This window comes from Caenorhabditis briggsae (assembly GCF_000004555.2).
Source record: "Caenorhabditis briggsae complete genome, chrII, whole genome shotgun sequence".
NCBI classification, from domain to species: domain Eukaryota; kingdom Metazoa; phylum Nematoda; class Chromadorea; order Rhabditida; family Rhabditidae; genus Caenorhabditis; species Caenorhabditis briggsae.
In genome coordinates, this window is record NC_013486.2 from 5,573,694 (window position 1) to 5,592,285 (window position 18,592).

An 18,592-nucleotide genomic window follows, 5' to 3' on the forward strand; every position below is an offset into this window, starting at 1 on the left:
CTGCTATTTACTGAAAACGGTTCGCGTGCGGTCCGTATGCGGTTCCTATTTCAACCGCGCGCGAACGCGAAACGTTCGTAACGGACCCGTTCGCATTTTACCTGTGTATTAGCGTGTACCGTAATCCCTCTGATAGAATCCCACCAAAGCAGTCAACGTTGAGCTCAATTATCTGGATTCCTGTGAAAAATATGAGCAATTTGTCAACTGATAAAATAAATAACCCCAATATTTTATCCGTTGACAAGCTTTTTAATATCTTTCACTGGAACTGAGATAATTGAGCTCAAAGTTAACAGTTTGGGTGGCGTTCTAGCCTCTGATAGAAGCCCACCAAAGCAGTCTACTTTGAGCTCAATTATCTGGATTTCTGTGAACGATATCAAAATTTTGTCAACTGATAAAATATTGGGGATATTATGAAAAATAATGTATTAGTTGACAATTTTTTGATATCTTTTATAGGAACCGAGATAATTTTGCTTGACTTTGGGTTGCCTCAATTTGAGCGGATACGTAATTTGAAAAAAAATTCCAGAGCTCCCAAAGAGTGCCCAAAAGTTGCCCGATTACCATGGGAAATAAAATCGGAAAACGTCCACATTGATACGGAATTCCTTCTTGGAGAAGGTACAATATCTAATGTCTACCTAGGAAAACTAAAAGGCAAATCTCCAATAATGCAATGGATCGACAGAGTAGAAATGAAGCAATATCAGGATTGTGCAGTGGCTGTTAGAGTAAGTGATTAGTTTTTGATACTACAAGGGGCTCAATTCCCCAGACTGATAAAAACGGTTATAACTTCAGACAGAAGTATTTTGGAAGCACGAAAATCGGTAGAGATATAATTTTACGTTTGATTCAAAGCTACTGAAATTTTCAAAGCGATTACTAAATCTAGGTATTGTAATGACTTTCAAAGATGGAGGGCGTAATAGTTCTTGTGATTTTCATGAGATGAAGCAACTTTGAAAAGCCATAACTCAAGTTTGATCAAATAATTTGAAATTTGACGAGTTTACTGATGAGTTATAGGAATTTCGGTATTCTGAATTTGATTCCAGTACAACAACTTACCTAAATTTTATATAGTATAAGCTTTCATCTTTTATTTTTTCTAATCAGGTCCCACGACATTTCGATGAACCCGAAGAGGATCAACTCCAACGAGAAATTGCCTCAATGCGTCAATTAAGACATCATGATCACATTGCACTTCTTCTGGGATGGACCAATAAAAACGATTTAGTTTGCTCATTGCTCGAGTTGACACATATGAACCTGATAAAATATCTGTCTCAAATAAAAGAAACGTAGGTTTTTGTGTGACAGTTAGACCTTCAACTTTGAGTTCATATATCTCGGTTCCAGTAAAAGATATTGAAAATTAGTTAACTAATAAAATGTTGCTGATATCATGATAAACATTTTGTCAGTTGATCACTTTTTGATATCTTCAACAGGAAAAGAGCTATGTGGGCTCAAACTTGACTGCTTGGGAGGGCTTGTGTTTACGGTATTTAAAAACGGAAAAAAAATTTCCAGAGCTGAGCAGAACAATCCATCCGGTTTCACACCAATGAGTCGTATTCCATTCCAAGTTCTGTACAAAATCATATTTGAAATTTGTGATGGAATTGAATATATTCATTCGAGAAATCTTTTACATCGAGATTTAACTGCGAGGAACGTTCTTCTGACCACAGGACTAAGAGCCAAAATCTCTGGTTTTGGATTTTGTTCTGAACCGGATGACCCAAAATTTGCTGCCAATACAGTAGCCCTTCGATTCCTCCCAGTCAGATGGCTAGCTCCAGAATGTTTCATCGGCAAGTTTGGTATCAAAAGTGACAGGTGAGACATAAAGATTGGGATTAGTAACTTCAATTTTTTCAGCTGGTCCTTTGGAGTGCTCTTATATGAGATCTTTTCACTAGGCGAGCAACCTTATGAGGATTTGAATCGTCCGGAAGAAATAATTGAAAGCATTCGAAAAGGAAGAATTCCAGCTCATCCGAAATATTGCTCCAAGCAGACGTATGTTTCTAGTCCCTAAAAAAATAATAGTTGTCAGTACAACTAAATTTCAGATACAAAATAATGCAAAGTTGCTATCAATCGTTTGTCTCTCGAAGACCGAATTTCACTCAACTGAAGAATGCATTCCACGTTCAATCTACTAACTATTATAACAATCCAGCTTTTGAGCCAGATTATTAGATACTTCCTTTCATTTAATTTAATACGGGTACACATGAAAAATGTGTATTTCTCGATCAGCTTTACTTGTGTTAAAACAAATTGAATATACATTATGTCAAAAGTCCGAATACGACAACTACCGTAACCTGAAAATATTTTTATTTTCCGGTTTTTCACTTCTCTTCGTCGAGTTTTCTGTTATTTTTCCCCAAAAAAATCCGGTTCGAAAAAATTTTTTTTGAGAAAAACAGCAGAAAAATCAGTCAAAAACAAGAAAATAAACTCGGAACATAAGAATATTTTTAGGTTACTGTAGTTGTCGTTTGTAGGTCGTTTCTCTTCAACATCTTCGATTTTTCGTGCCGAAATAATATAAAATATTATGTCTGTATTTTTTCTTGTTATTGTACATAAATTTTTCTGTTTGGTGCATTTTTAAAGTTTTTCAGACTGGAAATAATTGTTCTCCAAATGCTCGTCAAGTATAACGTATTGAACGCAATTAACTGCACAACCGTTTTGCTGACCGTAATCTAGCCATAAATTGTTTTTTGTCCTTTCTTGAATGTTTTTTTCTTCTTTTTTCGATTTTTTTTTCTATTTCAATTGATATTTTTAAGGTCATTACCAATAATTTATTGAAAAAAGTGAAATTTCTTAATGTTTAGCTGAGTTCTACTGATTTTTTGGCCCTTCTGACTGTCATTTTGATTCAGCACGCCTGTTGGTCAATAGCATGAGTTCCAAGCAGAGAATTATACTTTCCGAATGTCTTCTCGAACCTAAATAATTTTCCTAGTCATATTTTATCATGCGGTCTCATTACTTGAAGCAATATTTGAATGCATTCTGTGGTGTTTCCAATTCCACCGTCATATTTGAAAAAATAGAAGAGAAAACGTTTTTGAAAAAATCATCATACTGAAAAATTTCGTATTTGTGCTGATTACTGCATGTTTCTCTTACTCCATCTATATTTCCACCTAGTTCCATGTCTCTACACGAATCTAATTGCTCTGCCTTATAAAGCCAGCTAGCTAACAACGCGCTGAAAATAGGAATCCCTTCTCGGAAAGCTATATGATTATTCATTCGATTCAACTTCTCAAGCCACTTCCATCTGTCAGTTAGAGCATCCGATCCGAGAATTTCTCGATCCAGTGTGATAAAACAGTGACCTTCTCTTGTTTGAGTTCTCTGCTCACAATCTTTCCACGGTTCCCAACGGAGAGACATTGAGATGGGAATTTCAGAAGGGAGTGTGGGAAAAGAAAGTTGAGATTTACATTGTGACGCTGGGTTCTCACATCCAGGTGTTCTGATAGACTTTCTGTTCTGAATATTTTGGATGGTTTGAGTCTCTGACGAAATGTTAAAGTTCATACATCATAGCACGACCAATCATCAAAGCCATATCTGTTGAAACATGTGTCCTGATCATCGAAAGGTTCCGCTGTATTATTCAGTAACCAAAAATGATCAGGATAACTACGAGCAGAATCAGAACACCCTCCAGCTGAAACAAATCCCCAAAGGTCTGGGGACAATGAATCTCTTACAGATTTCCTCAATATCTTTAATATAGTCTCTAGCCACGTGGACTACGGGGACAAGAGGAAGGAGTATGTGAAAATGTCGTTGGGACGCAATTGAGTCTTCATCGTAGCAAAAGTAGGAACCTTGAGAAAGTGCATTGGCCTACAAATTTTGTTTTTTTTTAGTTAGTACGACCCAATTTGTTTTACATTTTCGATAACTAAAAATCCATTTTCTTGGTAATAATAGGGCTCTCCTAGTGTCCCATTCGGTGCAAACACTCTGAAAATTTTGGCTCAGATGACTACCCTACTTCCTCTAATAGAAGCCCACCCAGCCCGTCAACTTTGAGCTCAATTATCTCGATTCCTGTGAGAGATATTAAAAACTGGTCAACTGATAAATTGTTAATCATAACATCTCGAATATTTTATCAGTTGATAACTTTTTAATATCTTTCGTAGGAACCGAGATAATTGAGCTCGAAGTCGACTGTTTTGGTGGGATTGTATAAGAGGGAATACGGTACATAAAACTCTGAAAATAATCACTTTTCGTCTTCTAAAAATTCCGCATTTTGTACGACTTCGATATCAGGTCCATCATTTGACCCGAACTTTTCCCCCTTTTCCATAAAATCGTCAATATTTCTGACTTTGGCCCATCCCTTCGGCGAACTGTAATAACCTAATAAGTCTTTATTCCGAAAAATTTCGGATTTATGAGCTACCCATTGAAACTCAGAGCAATATTACAAACGAAACATTCGATTCGAATGGTTTCTCCTGGATAATAGTAAACTGGAATGAGCTTTGTTTCATGCTCACAATCCCTGTCATAAGACGCTTTTGAGAAATGAGACTCAATGTAAATTTGCTTCTCTGAAGTGATTGTGGCACTTTTCCAGCTTTTCTCATCTGGAAACAAGTTCAAAACTGTTGTCGATTCAGAGACACTTTTCTGGAAAATTGAAGTTTTTTTATTTTCTCTCGAGTCGTAGTCCTACTTCTATTTCTGCTGTGTAGTGCACTCCCTTTGCTGAGCTGATGAGAAATATTAGGACATTTGTTAGAATAATGTAATTCATTTTGATTGAATTGAATTTTTAAAAAAAATAATTCAAAATCTACCAAAACTGAAAATTTCCAGCTTTTACATGAGATTCGTGGATATCTGTCCAGCGTACTTGACCTCGTTCGCTTTATGTCTTTTTCGGAATTTTTAGGAATGTCGAAAGTTCCGATTTTCAAAACTTCGGAAATTTCAAAATTTTCGGATTTTGAGAATTTCGGAATACTTCGATTTTTAAAAATTCGAAATTTTCCGATTTTGAGAATTTCGGAATATTTTGATTTTGAAAATTTCCGTAATTTCGAAATTTTGAAATTTCGGAATATTTCAATTTTGAGAATTTCGGAATCACGGAATTTTCCTATTTTAAGAAATTCGGAATTTCGGAATCTCGGAATACTCCGATTTTTTAAATATGAGAATCTCGGATTAATTCGATTTTGGAATTTTCAGATTTTTCGGAGGAACAATCAGATTTTGAAAAGGTCGAAATTTCGGGATATTCCGATTTTGAAAAATTCGGAATTTCGAAATATTTCGATTTTCAAAATTTTTGAAAAATTCAGAATTTCGAAAAACTCAGTTTATTCATCTGTAACTGGAAATTAAAAGTAAAAAAAGAGCTACAATCAACAAAAAATGACAATGCGTCTTTAACGTTTCATAATATTCTGAATAAAACGTCGGAAATTTTTCTGAGGGAAAAAATATCCGATTTTCGGAACACTTCCCAACGGGAAATTTTTCCGGAAAAAAGTCGGAAAAATCGGATCATCCGTTTTCCGACTAGGAGTAAGCCTGGTATGCACACAAAATTATGCTCGAGAGAACGCAGACTACCGCGAGGAATCCGCGGGAACTTGCAAACATAAGATCAATTGATTGATTAAGGGGTTCAATAGTTGCTTAACCGCCAAACGGAAAGACGTTTCAATCGAGAGCAATAACTGAATCCACCTGACAGCCTGCTGTCCTTCATATATTCCTCTTCTTTCTCGTGTATATACCGCCGCGTCGTTTTTTTGTGTGTGTCGCATCTCGGGACAGGGAAGCACCATGGCTGGCACCACCTCCACTCTCTCGCCTTAACCGCTTCCCTCTTTTTTTTTCTTTGTTGTCTATGTCTCTTCAGCATTCGAACGTTCTCTCTCTGGCCTAGCCGGTGCTAGTCGCCGCGTCTCTTTTCTCTTCGACGGCTCCCTTTTGTTTCTTTCTCTTCCTCTTTTTTGAATGTGTTGCTTCTCCTTTTTTCGTGTTCCCTCCTTCACCTTTTGGCGCATTGCCAAAAGTGCATGAGAGAAGAAACACGCACGGCTTGCCATGCTGATCATCCTGATTTCTGGAATAGGAATCTAACTCTGGCATACTTATCGCATGTCTTGTTCTCTGAAGTTTCAGCCAACAATATAGTAACAGTAAAAAGCATGTTTGTGGGTGAAAAGGACAGTTTATGACTGAATTATTGTCTCTCGCTCTCTAATCACGTGAAGCAAAGAGAGGCCACCATCTGAAGAATAGCATGAAGTCACGTGTGCGCAAGTACTTGAACCTCTGAAGCTAGAAAAGAATGGACAACGATAACATAACTAACAAGAAGAAAAACAAAAACTTATTTCAGGAACGTATCTCGACTAATAATATAAAAACCGCAACATATCTGTATGATCACAGCTGGTCACTTTATTACCGCCCCCATCAGCTCCGAGTCTCATGTCTATTTATTGACTGAAGTGTGTCCATCTCTGGCTTCATTTTTCCCCACTTCTCTCCGATTTGAATGACGTCATCGTGTTCTTCATTGGCGCCAGCTCGTTACGCTCATCGGTGCCATTTTTCTGACTATACTCGATTTTTCGAGAAAATGTTTCTGCCCTTTTTTCTCGTCGATTGGCTCACGAGCTCAACTCCGAGCTCAAGAAAATTCTAGAAATAGTCTTTCGTAATTCCGAACTTCGGTTGTCGTACATTTTGAGTTGTCTAGGTTTGAACTCTGTTTAGATATCGTAAAACCTGTATTAGAAGGGCACCCATAATGTAACGTTTGAGCTCAATTATCTCAATTCCTATGCGAGATATCAAAAATGTGTCAACTAATAAAATGTTTGTGATATTATGATAGACAATTCATCAGTTGGCAACTTTTTCATATTTTTAACAGGAAGCAAGATGAATTGGCTCAAAGTTAAAAGTTAAGAGGCTCTTCTACTACAGGTTTTACTTTATATGGTTATATAATGAGGAAGAGTACTAAATCTAGCTACAGTTTCGAATAAATCCTAAAAAAAAGAGTATTTAATCATTGATTTTCTCATCATTTCTGTCATGCATCAGTATAAAATACATTCGATTTCCGCGAGAAAATCATAGGTTGCATTATGTTGTGATTATCAACAACAATATACTTGTGACTTCCGATACGCGCGTAATCTTTTTTCCCCTCCTGTTGTTGCGTCTCTATGTCGCCATCATCGTTTTACGATTTCTTCACACATTCCGTCCGCTGACTTTATTCTTTGATATTCCCTTATTTTGCAACAGATTCCGTTGCAAAAATTGAGAAAAAATGTACTGGCCACTATTTTTTGGGGACTCTCCTACTAGTGGCTAGGCTTCTTAGTTGTAACAATTTTACACTATATTTTCTCGTGCCGGAAGTGAAGGAACGAGAAGATTACAGCATCATGTCCGTCCGGGATCCTAGCAAATTACTAGCCCAACATTTTTATTACTTTGTTGAGGAATGTCAGCTTCACAGTAACCGTATTTGTATACGTTCATGCCTTTACGACCTTGGCGTTCTCGTCCTACGCGTTTTCTTATTGTGGAAAAAAAAATGAGTCAGTTGGAAAAAAGTTGAGGTGAGGTAAAGATCTTCTCAGGACACCTCCCCCACGCAGAAACTGAGTCATAATTCACATTTGAAAATGGCGTTTCCTCTCAGTTCCAAGCGCTGTTGCTATCGGAGACGCTCTACCTTTTAGGTTCTTCTTCTTCCTTGTTTCAAATATAGAATTCTTACTGTGGAAACTTTTCTGTGTGTCTGTGTGTCCGTTTGTCTTGGAATAGGCCTCAAAACGAGTTGGAAAGACTTTCTCTAAACTTCTAGAAGATTCTCGAATCTTTTTTTTTGAATTCCCGCCAAAACTGAAAACTCCGAAAAATACCGTTTTTTTTTGCGCTTTTTCGAAAGAATGAATGATTTTTTTCTTCGATTTTTCAAGAAATTTATAGACCTTTTTAGATTTTAGGCTATTTTTGAGATTCTTTTTCGATTTTTTTCGAATTTTTGTCTGAAATTTTACAGGACGGTGTTCGTGAAGATTTCTGTAGATTACTGTAGAGTTCATTGAGAGAGTTAACTGTTTAAAAAATTAGTTTTTTCTGCGTTTTGACGGGAAAGTGTTTGCAAAAAAAAGTACAGAAGGAAACAAGTTATCTACAGTAACCTGCAGTAATCTTCACGAACACCGTTCCATCAAATTTCAGACAAAACAAAAACCGGAAAATCGAGAAAGAATCTTTGAAAATAGCTAGAAAACTTTTTAAAAATTCTAATTAAAAAAATACATTTTTATCTCAAAAAAAAAACGGATATTTTTTGGAGTTTTCGGTTTATTTTCCAGATGTTTCCAGAAATGGACAAAAAGCGATTTTTCGAGATTTTACTTGAATTTCTAGAATTTTTTCTTTGTTTCTATATGAATCTACATACTTTTCTACACCCTGTATATCAGTAGGATTGAGTCAAAAATTGAGAATCTCAGATTTTTTTCTTGAGTGTCATAGTTTTTGTAACTTAAAAATGTTTTATTAGCAAAATTTAGTCATGGGATCCTGGTTTAAGAGCTATCACATCTTTAGTAGCATGATCAGAAAGTTTGAAGGAGGGAAAAGAAGGAAGGTTACGACCAAACAAAAAGAAATAAATGATGAGAAAATCGAAGAAAAAGTTTGAAAAGCATGTCATAGGTGTAATTTCGGTGCTAAAAACCTCTTTTTCCTGTGCCCAAACGTCGAAATACACCAACTTTGCACTTGACGACTTCGAGAAGCCACCTGTTAGTGATTCGTGTTATACTGCAACGTCTCTCATATGACACTGGCGCCTGAATTGTTTTTTGTGTCGTTTTATGTTCTAAGTCTCTCTCTCTCTGTTTCATATGATTTCACTCTTTCTAAAGGACCCTTTAACTTACTGCGTCTAACAATTTATACATATATTTTCTACCATAAAACCTGTAATAGAAGGGCCCCACACTGTCAATTTTGAGCTTAATTATCTCAATTCCTATACAAGATATCACTAAAGTATCGACAGGTAATAAGTTTGTGATATTATCATGATCAATTTATCAATTGACAACTTTTTGATATCTCTAACAGAAATTGAGCTAATTGAGCTCAAAATTGACATTATAGGGTCCCTTCTATTACAGGTTTAACGGTATATTCTCTGTTTTGAAATCTTCTTTCGGATCGAAAATACATGTCAAATATTAAATTAATAGTTGAATTTTCAGTGTTCTTCTAATCACTGACGGGTGTCACCTTTCAAACTACGGTGCATCTTCCTGCTCTTCTAAATACGGTCAATTTTCATCTACGGTTAACAAAAGTGAGTTTAAAAAATCAAAGCAGTCCTGTTGGTCCAGGAATGGCACAAAATTTACCAAAATTAACACTGGAATTGTAAATTGTTTAATGAAATAAATTGAGTTTTTCGAAGATTCAGATGCAGGCAGTCATGGCATTATGTCATTTTTGCGAGAACCATGGCCCACGAATCGTTATGACATGTCAGCCAGTTCGGGATGTTGAAGAAAAAGGTGAGCATATATAGTTTTAACTGTTTTTGCTAGAAGAAAGTCATTGTTTTGACGGATTGCCATAGAGACCTATTGAAAAAAAAGAAAATGAATCCTAGCTGGCAGGCGGCTTTCAAAATGAATCCTAGCTGGCAGGCTCTGAAAATAGCGGTGTAGAATAACATGTAGATTCATATAGAAACAAAGAAAAAATTCAAAAAATGCATTTCTGAAAACTTCTGGAATTTTCCCGCCAAAACTGAAAACTGCGAAAAACTAGAATTTCTCAAAAGAAACAAGTTTTTTTTTAGAACTTTGCACAATTTTTAGACCTTTCAAGGTTTTTTAGCTATTTGCAAAGATTCTTTCTCGATTTTCCCGAATTTTTCGTCTGAAATTTGACAGGATGGTGTTCGCAAAGATTGCTGTAGGTTACTGTAGAAAACTGATTTCCTTTTGCAGCTCATTTTTGTTGCAGACGCAATCACGTCAAAATGCAGACAAAAACAACTAAAAAATAGAAGGGTTTCTACAATAATCTACAGTAATCTTCTCGTGTACCGTTCCATCAATTTTCAGACCAAAAAATTCGGAAAAATCAAAAAAGAATTTTAAAAAATAGCTGAAAACCTTGAACAGGTCTAAAAATGTGGCAAAAAAGTTCTGATAAAGCTCAAACTATTTTGAAAACAACATAATTTTCAAAAAACATGGCTTTACAACTAAAAACGATATATTTTTTAAAAAGTAGTAAAGAGCTTGAGGGGGCAAATAATGAAAAAAAGAGTCATCTCAAATCATCAAAAACAGAGATCACAGGAAACATAGGAAAATGAAAAGATGATAGAAATTGAATAATTGAATACAAACAGAGACGGTCAGCTGAGTTCGATAAAGAAGGAAACATAGAAAGGAATAATTTCGAAAAAAAGATAACCACACATCGCTATTGCCATCCTCTTCTTCCTTCTCTCTCGCTGTTTCGACTCTCTGTGGTTCACTCACTCTCTGTTTCATAACCACCAAACGAGAGGAAAATGCTTCTGGGGACACGAAGACGAAAAACAGGGAGAACGATTCCCATGCAGCACTTAATCGATTCTTGGGAAACGTTTCGTTTTATGTGTCATTGGGAGAAAAAAAAAAGTCATTTAAATGGGCCGAAAAATGTAAAATTTTGATGGATTGCACTGGGAAAGTTGATATAATGTGGAAAATGCATCAGGAAATACTAGAGTGACTCATTAGCATTTTATGTTAATTTTGATAGAATGGTTTTGCCTGAAGCTTTGGAATTGAAGCTAGTTTAGCGTTTTGATAAGTTATATGAGCTAAATCAGATACTGAGGCTGTGCCAATCCTGTAAAAACTAATTGTCTAGACATTCAGGTTCCTCGTGACGTAAATGCTAAAATCGAAGCCCAACTTTGAGCTTAATTATCTCGGTTCCTTCAAAAGATATCAAACATTTTTCGACTAAAAATTTATTTATCATGATATCAACTACATTTTATCAGTTGACAGGTTTTTGATATCTTTTACAGGAATCGAGATAATTGAGATCAAAGTTGACAGTTCGTGTAACCAACGAAATACGGTATAATAAATTGATTATAAGAAAAACAAACCTGTAAATTCTTGGCTACAAATTTGAGCTCAATTATCTCGATTCCTATTAAAAATGCTAAAATTTTGTTAACTACTAAAATATCTATCATAATATCACCAATGTTTTATCAGTTGACAGATTTTTGATATCTTTCATGAAAACCGAGATAATTGAGCTCAAAGTGCAGAGCAATTAAGGTAGATATCATGTCTGGAGAACTATTAATACTATGATCAAATTCCAGAATCTTCTCCTAACCCGTCAACATCACTAGACCCGTCAACAAGCGATTCGCCTCCCGGTCCTATTGTACCCCTAATAAAGGTAGCCACGAAGACGATGAAAAAAAACGAAACTCTTATAAAATTTCAGTTTGACGGAGAATGTGAATTTCATCACAGGAAGCAGACAAAATCAGAAGACGGCACCTCATATCCCCATTACGGGAACTGTACAAAGTTTACAATAGATTTAGATGACAGGTATTGAGTTATGATATTTAAATTATGCTAAATCAATTTTGCAGATGTTCCGCATGTAGTTCATTTCGGAACGGACCTTGTCTCTTATCAAATGATCATCAAACCCGAACGAGTTATATCTCATCAGAGGTAAAAACGATGAAGAATGATTTTTACATGTTTATGGGTTTTCAAAATGAATCCTAGCTGGCAGGCTCTGAAAAGAGCGGTGTAGAATAACATGTAGATTCATATAGAAACTAAGAAAGAATTCAAAAAAAAAATTGGCGAAATCTCGAAAATCTCTGATAGTCCATTTCTAGAAACTTGTTCCCTCCAAAACTGAAAACTCCAAAAAAAAAAGCAATTTTCGAGAGAAAATTTTATTTTTTCATCGATATTTTTGCAAAATTTTTAGACCTCTTTAGGTTTTCTAGCTATTTTCAAATATGCTTTCTCGATTTTTCCGAATTTTCTGTCTGAAATTTGATGGAACGGTACTCGAGAAGATTACTGTAGATTACTATAGAAAACATCTCCTTAGTTTTTCTTTGCAAACACAATCACGTCAAAATGCAGAAAACGGTTTTCCACAGTAATCTAAGTAATGTTCGCGAACACCATCCTGTCAAATTTCAGGCAAACAATTCAGGAAAATCAAAAAAGAATCTTCAAAAATAGCTTTAAAAGAATCTAAAAATGTTGCAAAAAAATTGGAGAAAAATCAATTGTTCTCTCAAAAAATCGGAAAAAACCACTATTTTTTTCGGAGTTTTCAGTTTTGGCGGGAATTCAAAGGAAACAAATAGCTGAAAAATCTTGGTTCCTGTGAAAGATATCGAAAAATATTTAACTTATAAAATGTGCATCATAACATGAACAACATTTTATCAGGTAACAAAATGTTGATAACTTTCACAAGAACCGAGAAAGTTTGGCTCAAAGTGGACTGTATATTCAAAAAAAAAAGAAGATTTACACTGGTTTCTAATCCGTTCTTTTTTTCAGGTAGCACTACAAGAACGAGTATATGAACGGGTCAAAATTGCATGTTTACGATCTTTAAGTTGTGAAAGATCAGGTGATTTGGAAGAAAACGGCGGAACGAATTCATCGAAAACGCCATCAAAAGCGCCATCAAAATCGTCGTCAAAAAAGCCAGCGACACCGCGAAAATGGCGTCCTGAAGTGATACACGAGGAGCCGATAAACGGTAAATAAGACTTCTTAGAATATAGCTCACTTCGTGCAAGCTATTACAGGAACACGAATCCCACCATCGGCCACAGTACTTCAAGAACCCAAAGAAGATGGCGCGAAAAAAGCGCTAATAAAGTGAGTGACAATATGAAGTAAAACCTGTAATAGAAGGGCCCCCTCACTTTCAACGTTGAGCCAATTCATCTCGGTTCCTGTCAAAGATATAGATGAGTTGTCAACTGATAAAGTTTAGATGATATTATAATGCACATTTTATCAGTAAACAGATTTTAGATATCTTTAACGGAGGCCGTGGGAGCCCTTCTATTACAGGTTTTACGGTAATATATTCACAGTATAAATTTCCAGAGAAAAGGAGGAGGCTGATGGCTGCGTTATATTTGGCGATGTAGATAATGGTTATTGTTTTGCATTCGTTTTTCGGTAAACACTCAGATTTCTTATATAAAATCAAAGAATAATTTCAGAGTAATAGATGCAAAAGCAAGAGGATTTCATCGACTCTTCTCTCTTGTTGTTGTAACGAATGATCTAACATTTTTGACGAATAATTTTGAATATTTCAAAACCACACTAGGAGGGATAAAGACTGATTTACAGGTGGGAATCAGTGATAGGATGAACTTATGAAGAACGTTTTTTCAGACATTGGCACAGGAGGTGTATTCGAAAGAAATTCTACTGATACCAAAACTAACAGACGAAGACATACACAAGCCAGAATATCAGAATATGGTTGGAAAAAGTGGGACACCGAATACAAAGGTAAGGGGAGGACGGAAGAATGTGAATGATGAAAATTCGAGGCAAATTGGATTGGGGAGAAAAAGAGCGCTCAGATGAGAGTAGAAAATATATAGCTTCATATAGAAACGAAAGAAAAATTCTAAAAATGGGCGAAATGTCGAAAAATCCCCTCTCGTCTAAATCTGGAAACTTCTGGAACTTTCCCGCCAAAACTGAAAAATCCGAAAAGTGACGATTTTTCGAGAGAAAAATGTCTTTTTCATGATTTTTGCCTAAATTTTTAGACCTTTTCAGGTTTTCTAGCTATTTCCAATGATTTTCTCTCGATTTTCCGGTTTTTTTTTTGAAATTTAATGGAACGGTTTTCGTGAAGATTACTGTAGATTACTGTAGTTTTTTTAACAAACACAATCACGTCAAAATGCTCACAAAAAAAACTCGGAAAATAGAAGGTCTACAAAAAAATTCGGAAAGTAGAAGGTCTACAGTAAACTACAGTAATCCTCACGAACACCATCTTGTCAAATTTCAGGCAAAAATTGGTAAAAATCAAAAAAGAATTAAAAAGGTCTAAAAATTTTGTCAAAAAATCGAGAAAAAAACCAATTTTTATTTCGAGAATTCGCTTTTAAAGGGGAATGTTTCGACGAGAGAGTCTCCAGTAAAAATAAAGAGGAGCTAACATTTTTGGCCTAAAAACCAAGCAAGAAAGAGGGAGGGAGATAGAAAAAAAGAAAAGAGAATAGGGGGAAGAACAGTTTTCGTCGTTTAGTGACTCATGTTTCCATAAAATAAGTCATCATCGCTCTGTAGACATACGACAACCATATAAATTTCAAAAGGCGAAAAAAAACCTTTTAAAAATAGACTTTCGATGTTAGATGGAAGTTTGGGTGTGTAGCCTAACTATACTCAAGAACTCCATATCATAGAAAAGGAGATTTATCGGCCGCGGCCTGGCTGAATCGATAAGACAGCACAGGGGAAATTTCAAAATTCATGAAAGGGTTTTTTTTTTCAAAAAGTCGTTTTTCAGATGGCTATCCAAACGGATCGAAGTTTGACGGCTGTGACAGCAACTGAGGAAATATGGGTACGATTACACAGGTAAGCGTTGTTGTTTGGTGTGAAAACTAAATAAAGAGTTCTCTCTGTTGGCGCCGTGTGTCTTTCTGCTTTCTTCGCGAAGAGAACGGCTGGCCGTTTGTAGGCCTTCCAAAGAAATTCGATGCCTGTTGTTCTGTGTCTTTTGATCCCTCTCTCTCGTTTCTCATGTATGTTTGAATTTCTCCACTGATTTTTTTCCTCTCTTACTATTATTTTTCGTACTGTTCCCCGCCAGAATGCGGTGATTGACAGACAGAAGTTCTCAGTCGACTGTATCGTGTTTTTGTAGCAATCAAAATCATTTCCGGACTGTCAGACTTCGCGTTTTTAACAGAGTGGGAAGCAATTATTAGAGTGGAAACGAACAATAACTGGCTGTAAAGTAAATAACCTAAAAGTTTGAGTTCGATTATCTCGGTTACTGTAAGAGATATCGACAATGTGTCAACTGATAAAACTTTCTTGATATTATCACAAATATTTTATCAGTTGACCACTTTTTGATATCTTTCACAGGAAATTAAATGATTTAGCTCAAAGTTATAAGTTAGGGGGCTCTTCTATTACAGGTTTTACGGTAACCCCGAATGAGACCCAGGAATTTCAAGAGACAAACAATTTTCCGGAGAAATGACCGTATTCAAATGTGCTAAAAAGCCATGCGGCAAAATCGTGTCAGTGTTGCAATTCAGGCTCCGCCCCCGACTCCGCGCACTATTCTCAGGAAAATTTTTCTACTGAATTTCCGGAATCTCCCCCGAATTGCTGTAGTATGCCGTTGCGCTTCAATGAGAAGGAGAAGTTTTAGGCCGGTGGAGAAACAGTTTAATTGGGAGCGAGAGACCCAGAGCACAATTATCAAGCCGCTCGAAAATAAATTTCCAACCGACACGCTCCTTCTCAATTAGAGTTCAACCACAGCTAGTGACCATTCACAAATTCTGATAATCCCTCTGTTAGAGAAACAAAGTTCTAATTGAAATTATTCGGCTACGTTGGGGTCGTTTACAGAGCAATTTAGATGTATAAAATCCTCAATTCCGAGGTACAAAATACCTGACATTTTTGGAGTTTTGTACCCCCGAATTGTTGTACTCTCCCAATTATGTGCCAAATTATTCAATAACATCCCTCTAATGTCATCTCTCTAGCTCTCATTGAGTGCGTTTTTATGATTTGCTGACTCTTCCGTATCTACTACGCAGCCGTGGCAATAAATTTTTGCGAGGCGATCGATCGGTGTCTTTGAGCACACCGAATGAACAGAATGCCTTCTGTTCTTTTAATTCCCGATTGATCGAGTTCGTAGAGCAGGTGAAGTCCCTTCTCTCTCATTCCCCGTTCGATATATTCTTGAGTCTTGGGTCCTCTCCGAGAAAAACCACCACAGAGTGAGGATGGAAATTCGACACGAGTTGAGCAAACAAACATGAATGACGAGGGGAAAGAGTCAGGGAGGTAGTGGTTTTAGGAAGACGAATATCGAGAGAGCGAGTGACGAGCGAGTGCGGATTTTTACTTCTTGGGAGGTATCGTCGCGTATTCCCCCGTCTATTTAGCATCTCATCTTTGACGGGGGTCTCAGGCTCAGGGGGTCAGCTCAAAATGGTGTTCCGATGCTCAGTGATATAGTACTCCGCTCGGCTTCCTGTCTGATGTTTTGTCTCTTCTCGCGCTTATCACTTATTTTCTGTTTGGCTAGACCACACATACCGAGAACATTGGGATGGAAAACAATAATAACGAACGGTCGGATAGATTTCAAGCGATGTTTCGAATAGAGATGAGAACATGAATCGCGCATACTGGTGTACTGTAGCTCCTCTTCTCGAGGGCCCCTATGTTCCATTTGTGAGAAACAGTAGTTCTCTACTATTGGTCCAATTAGGCGGCGACAAAGACATAAAATGAAGGGCATATGCATAAAATAATATCATGACTACGAGGATTTATCGATTCGATGAGGATCCATCTGTCGTATTTTTATGAGGAGGCCTGGGTCATCGTCGATTAGTCGTGTGCAGATGTAATTCACATCCTAACAAAATTTCTTATTGATTGACTGAAATCAGTCAAGTATTTGGATTAGGCTCATCTCACCAGCATCCATAATGAATAATGCAGCTGTGCTCATATGGGACTGCATAGTTTTGTAACATGGAGAATGGTATATCCGTGTACACCTGTTTCCCCGTCATTTATGAGCAATCAAAATGATCGTAATGGATTTGAGAAGAGGACGGAAAAGGCTGTGTGTCTAGTTTGGTGTTATCGGAGAAAAACGCCTTTTCTTAACGGTACATCCGAATTATTATTCATGAGAAAATGCCATTTCTAGAGTCCTACGGAATAATGACGTAGTCTCAAAGATAGGCTACCATTACCGATATAGTTGCGAGATATTGATCCCTGATTGGGTTGAGAGACAACGGAATCTCAACAAAACGGATGAAAATCGAGAACCATTTTTAAGCTACGGTAGTTTTCGTTTCGGGACCTGCCTAGAATACAACATTTTTACCTTAAGAGTCAATGATAAATTTGTATTTACACTAGTTCCCCGAAGACAAAGAACAGCCGGCGACTTGGAAATGACCCAAATTTATACGCGAGCCGCATCTGTTCAGGTGTCGTCTTCCCCTCTCAGGCTACCCTATCTCTTCTCTGATCATAATACCACGACCTTCTGTCTCGGAGGTCCCTCACGGAATGATGTCATCTCGCAAGAAGGGGTTATCATCATGTGTCCGCCCGAGAGCACCCGTTGAATAGGTGTCTATTGTAATAGTCAGAGAAAAGTGACACGCCAGAGTTTTATGGTTGTCAGTTGTGAAGAATAGACTGTAGTAGGAACCATTAGGATATTGAAGAGTTTTCTTTAGGACACTTTGATGTTCCCGACATTGTATTTTTTCTATCGGCAATTTTGATATAGCAACTGGAGCTCTACATTTCGGAATTATAAAAATGTCGTTTTTTTGTAAACTCAATAGAAAAATCACAGTGTTTTGACCAACAAGCACCGTATTTCCTCGAACAGAAGCTCACCCAAACCGTCAAGTTCAATTATTTCGGTTACTGTAAAATATATCAAAAAGCGGTTAACTGACAAAATCATTCTGAAATTATGATGAATATTTTGTTAGTTGACCACTCTGTCTTACCTCTTACAGGAAATGAGATATATGGACCCAAAGTTGACGGTTTAGGTCGGCTTCTATTAGAGGAAATACGGTAGCTTCTAATTTTTCAGTAGCCTTATATGCTTGACCTTGTACATATGTGCAATTTAGCTGATCGGAGATCAAGAGGTGACCAAATCAAGCTGCAGAAAATAATATTTGTTTATATGTGTCGTCGTCTCGGTCCTCCTCTATAATGTGTTATACTACCTCCTCAATGTGTGCGGCGGAACGTACAAATATTAGAAGCGCTAGGCTCTCGCCGTGATCTTTTTTTCGATATCAGTAGAAAACAACCAGTATATATATATATATATATATATCTTCTTGTTTCTAGTTTGATCAGACTGTCCCCCGTTGGAGCTGTTGTGGTGACTGGTCTCTCATACAGATGAAAAGAGAACGATAACAGCAATAAGTGGATGCTTTGTTGTTATAGAAATTTGATAAGATGAAAACCCATTCGGAGTTCTTTTGCTAATTAAGGCAAGTATGCAAACAGATTGTGACCCATCCACAATACAAATTATGTCCACTGGTAATATTATTCACACCAATGCGTACATGTTTCGTTCCGCTTTTAGGTCTGGATGCGTTGTTGTTGCTTGCCGGCGTGCGTAGAGATCGTTAATGAACATCTTCATGCCT

General features: G+C 36.7%; 3 protein-coding genes across 3 annotated transcripts in view; 2 read left to right on the forward strand and 1 right to left on the reverse strand.

Moving 5' to 3' along the window:
* The window catches only part of CBG11187, a gene marked incomplete at both ends in the record, with an annotated part of 6,168 nt that extends 3,945 nt beyond the window's left edge, over nucleotides 1–2,223 (forward strand). The window contains 5 exons of the mRNA XM_002630408.1: nucleotides 539–740; nucleotides 1,129–1,316; nucleotides 1,549–1,857; nucleotides 1,900–2,040; nucleotides 2,094–2,223. Coding sequence (XP_002630454.1) covers nucleotides 539–740; nucleotides 1,129–1,316; nucleotides 1,549–1,857; nucleotides 1,900–2,040; nucleotides 2,094–2,223 — 970 coding nt within the window. The remainder of the gene's footprint in view (nucleotides 1–538; nucleotides 741–1,128; nucleotides 1,317–1,548; nucleotides 1,858–1,899; nucleotides 2,041–2,093) is intronic.
* Nucleotides 2,224–2,917: 694 nt separating this feature from the next.
* Nucleotides 2,918–4,828, reverse strand: CBG11188 (the record flags this gene model as incomplete). Its single annotated transcript, XM_002630409.1, has 9 exons — nucleotides 2,918–2,987; nucleotides 3,032–3,126; nucleotides 3,172–3,540; nucleotides 3,591–3,721; nucleotides 3,765–3,903; nucleotides 3,951–4,023; nucleotides 4,293–4,418; nucleotides 4,472–4,701; nucleotides 4,748–4,828. The coding sequence occupies 9 exons, from the start codon at nucleotides 4,826–4,828 to the stop codon at nucleotides 2,918–2,920; spliced, it is 1,314 nt and encodes a 437-aa protein (XP_002630455.1).
* Nucleotides 4,829–9,601: 4,773 nt separating this feature from the next.
* CBG11189 lies at nucleotides 9,602–14,766 on the forward strand (the record flags this gene model as incomplete). Its single annotated transcript, XM_002630410.1, has 9 exons — nucleotides 9,602–9,638; nucleotides 11,471–11,550; nucleotides 11,599–11,708; nucleotides 11,753–11,837; nucleotides 12,696–12,900; nucleotides 12,950–13,022; nucleotides 13,376–13,508; nucleotides 13,554–13,673; nucleotides 14,692–14,766. 9 exons carry the CDS (start codon nucleotides 9,602–9,604, stop codon nucleotides 14,764–14,766), a joined length of 918 nt encoding a protein of 305 aa, XP_002630456.1.
* Nucleotides 14,767–18,592: the final 3,826 nt, after the last annotated feature.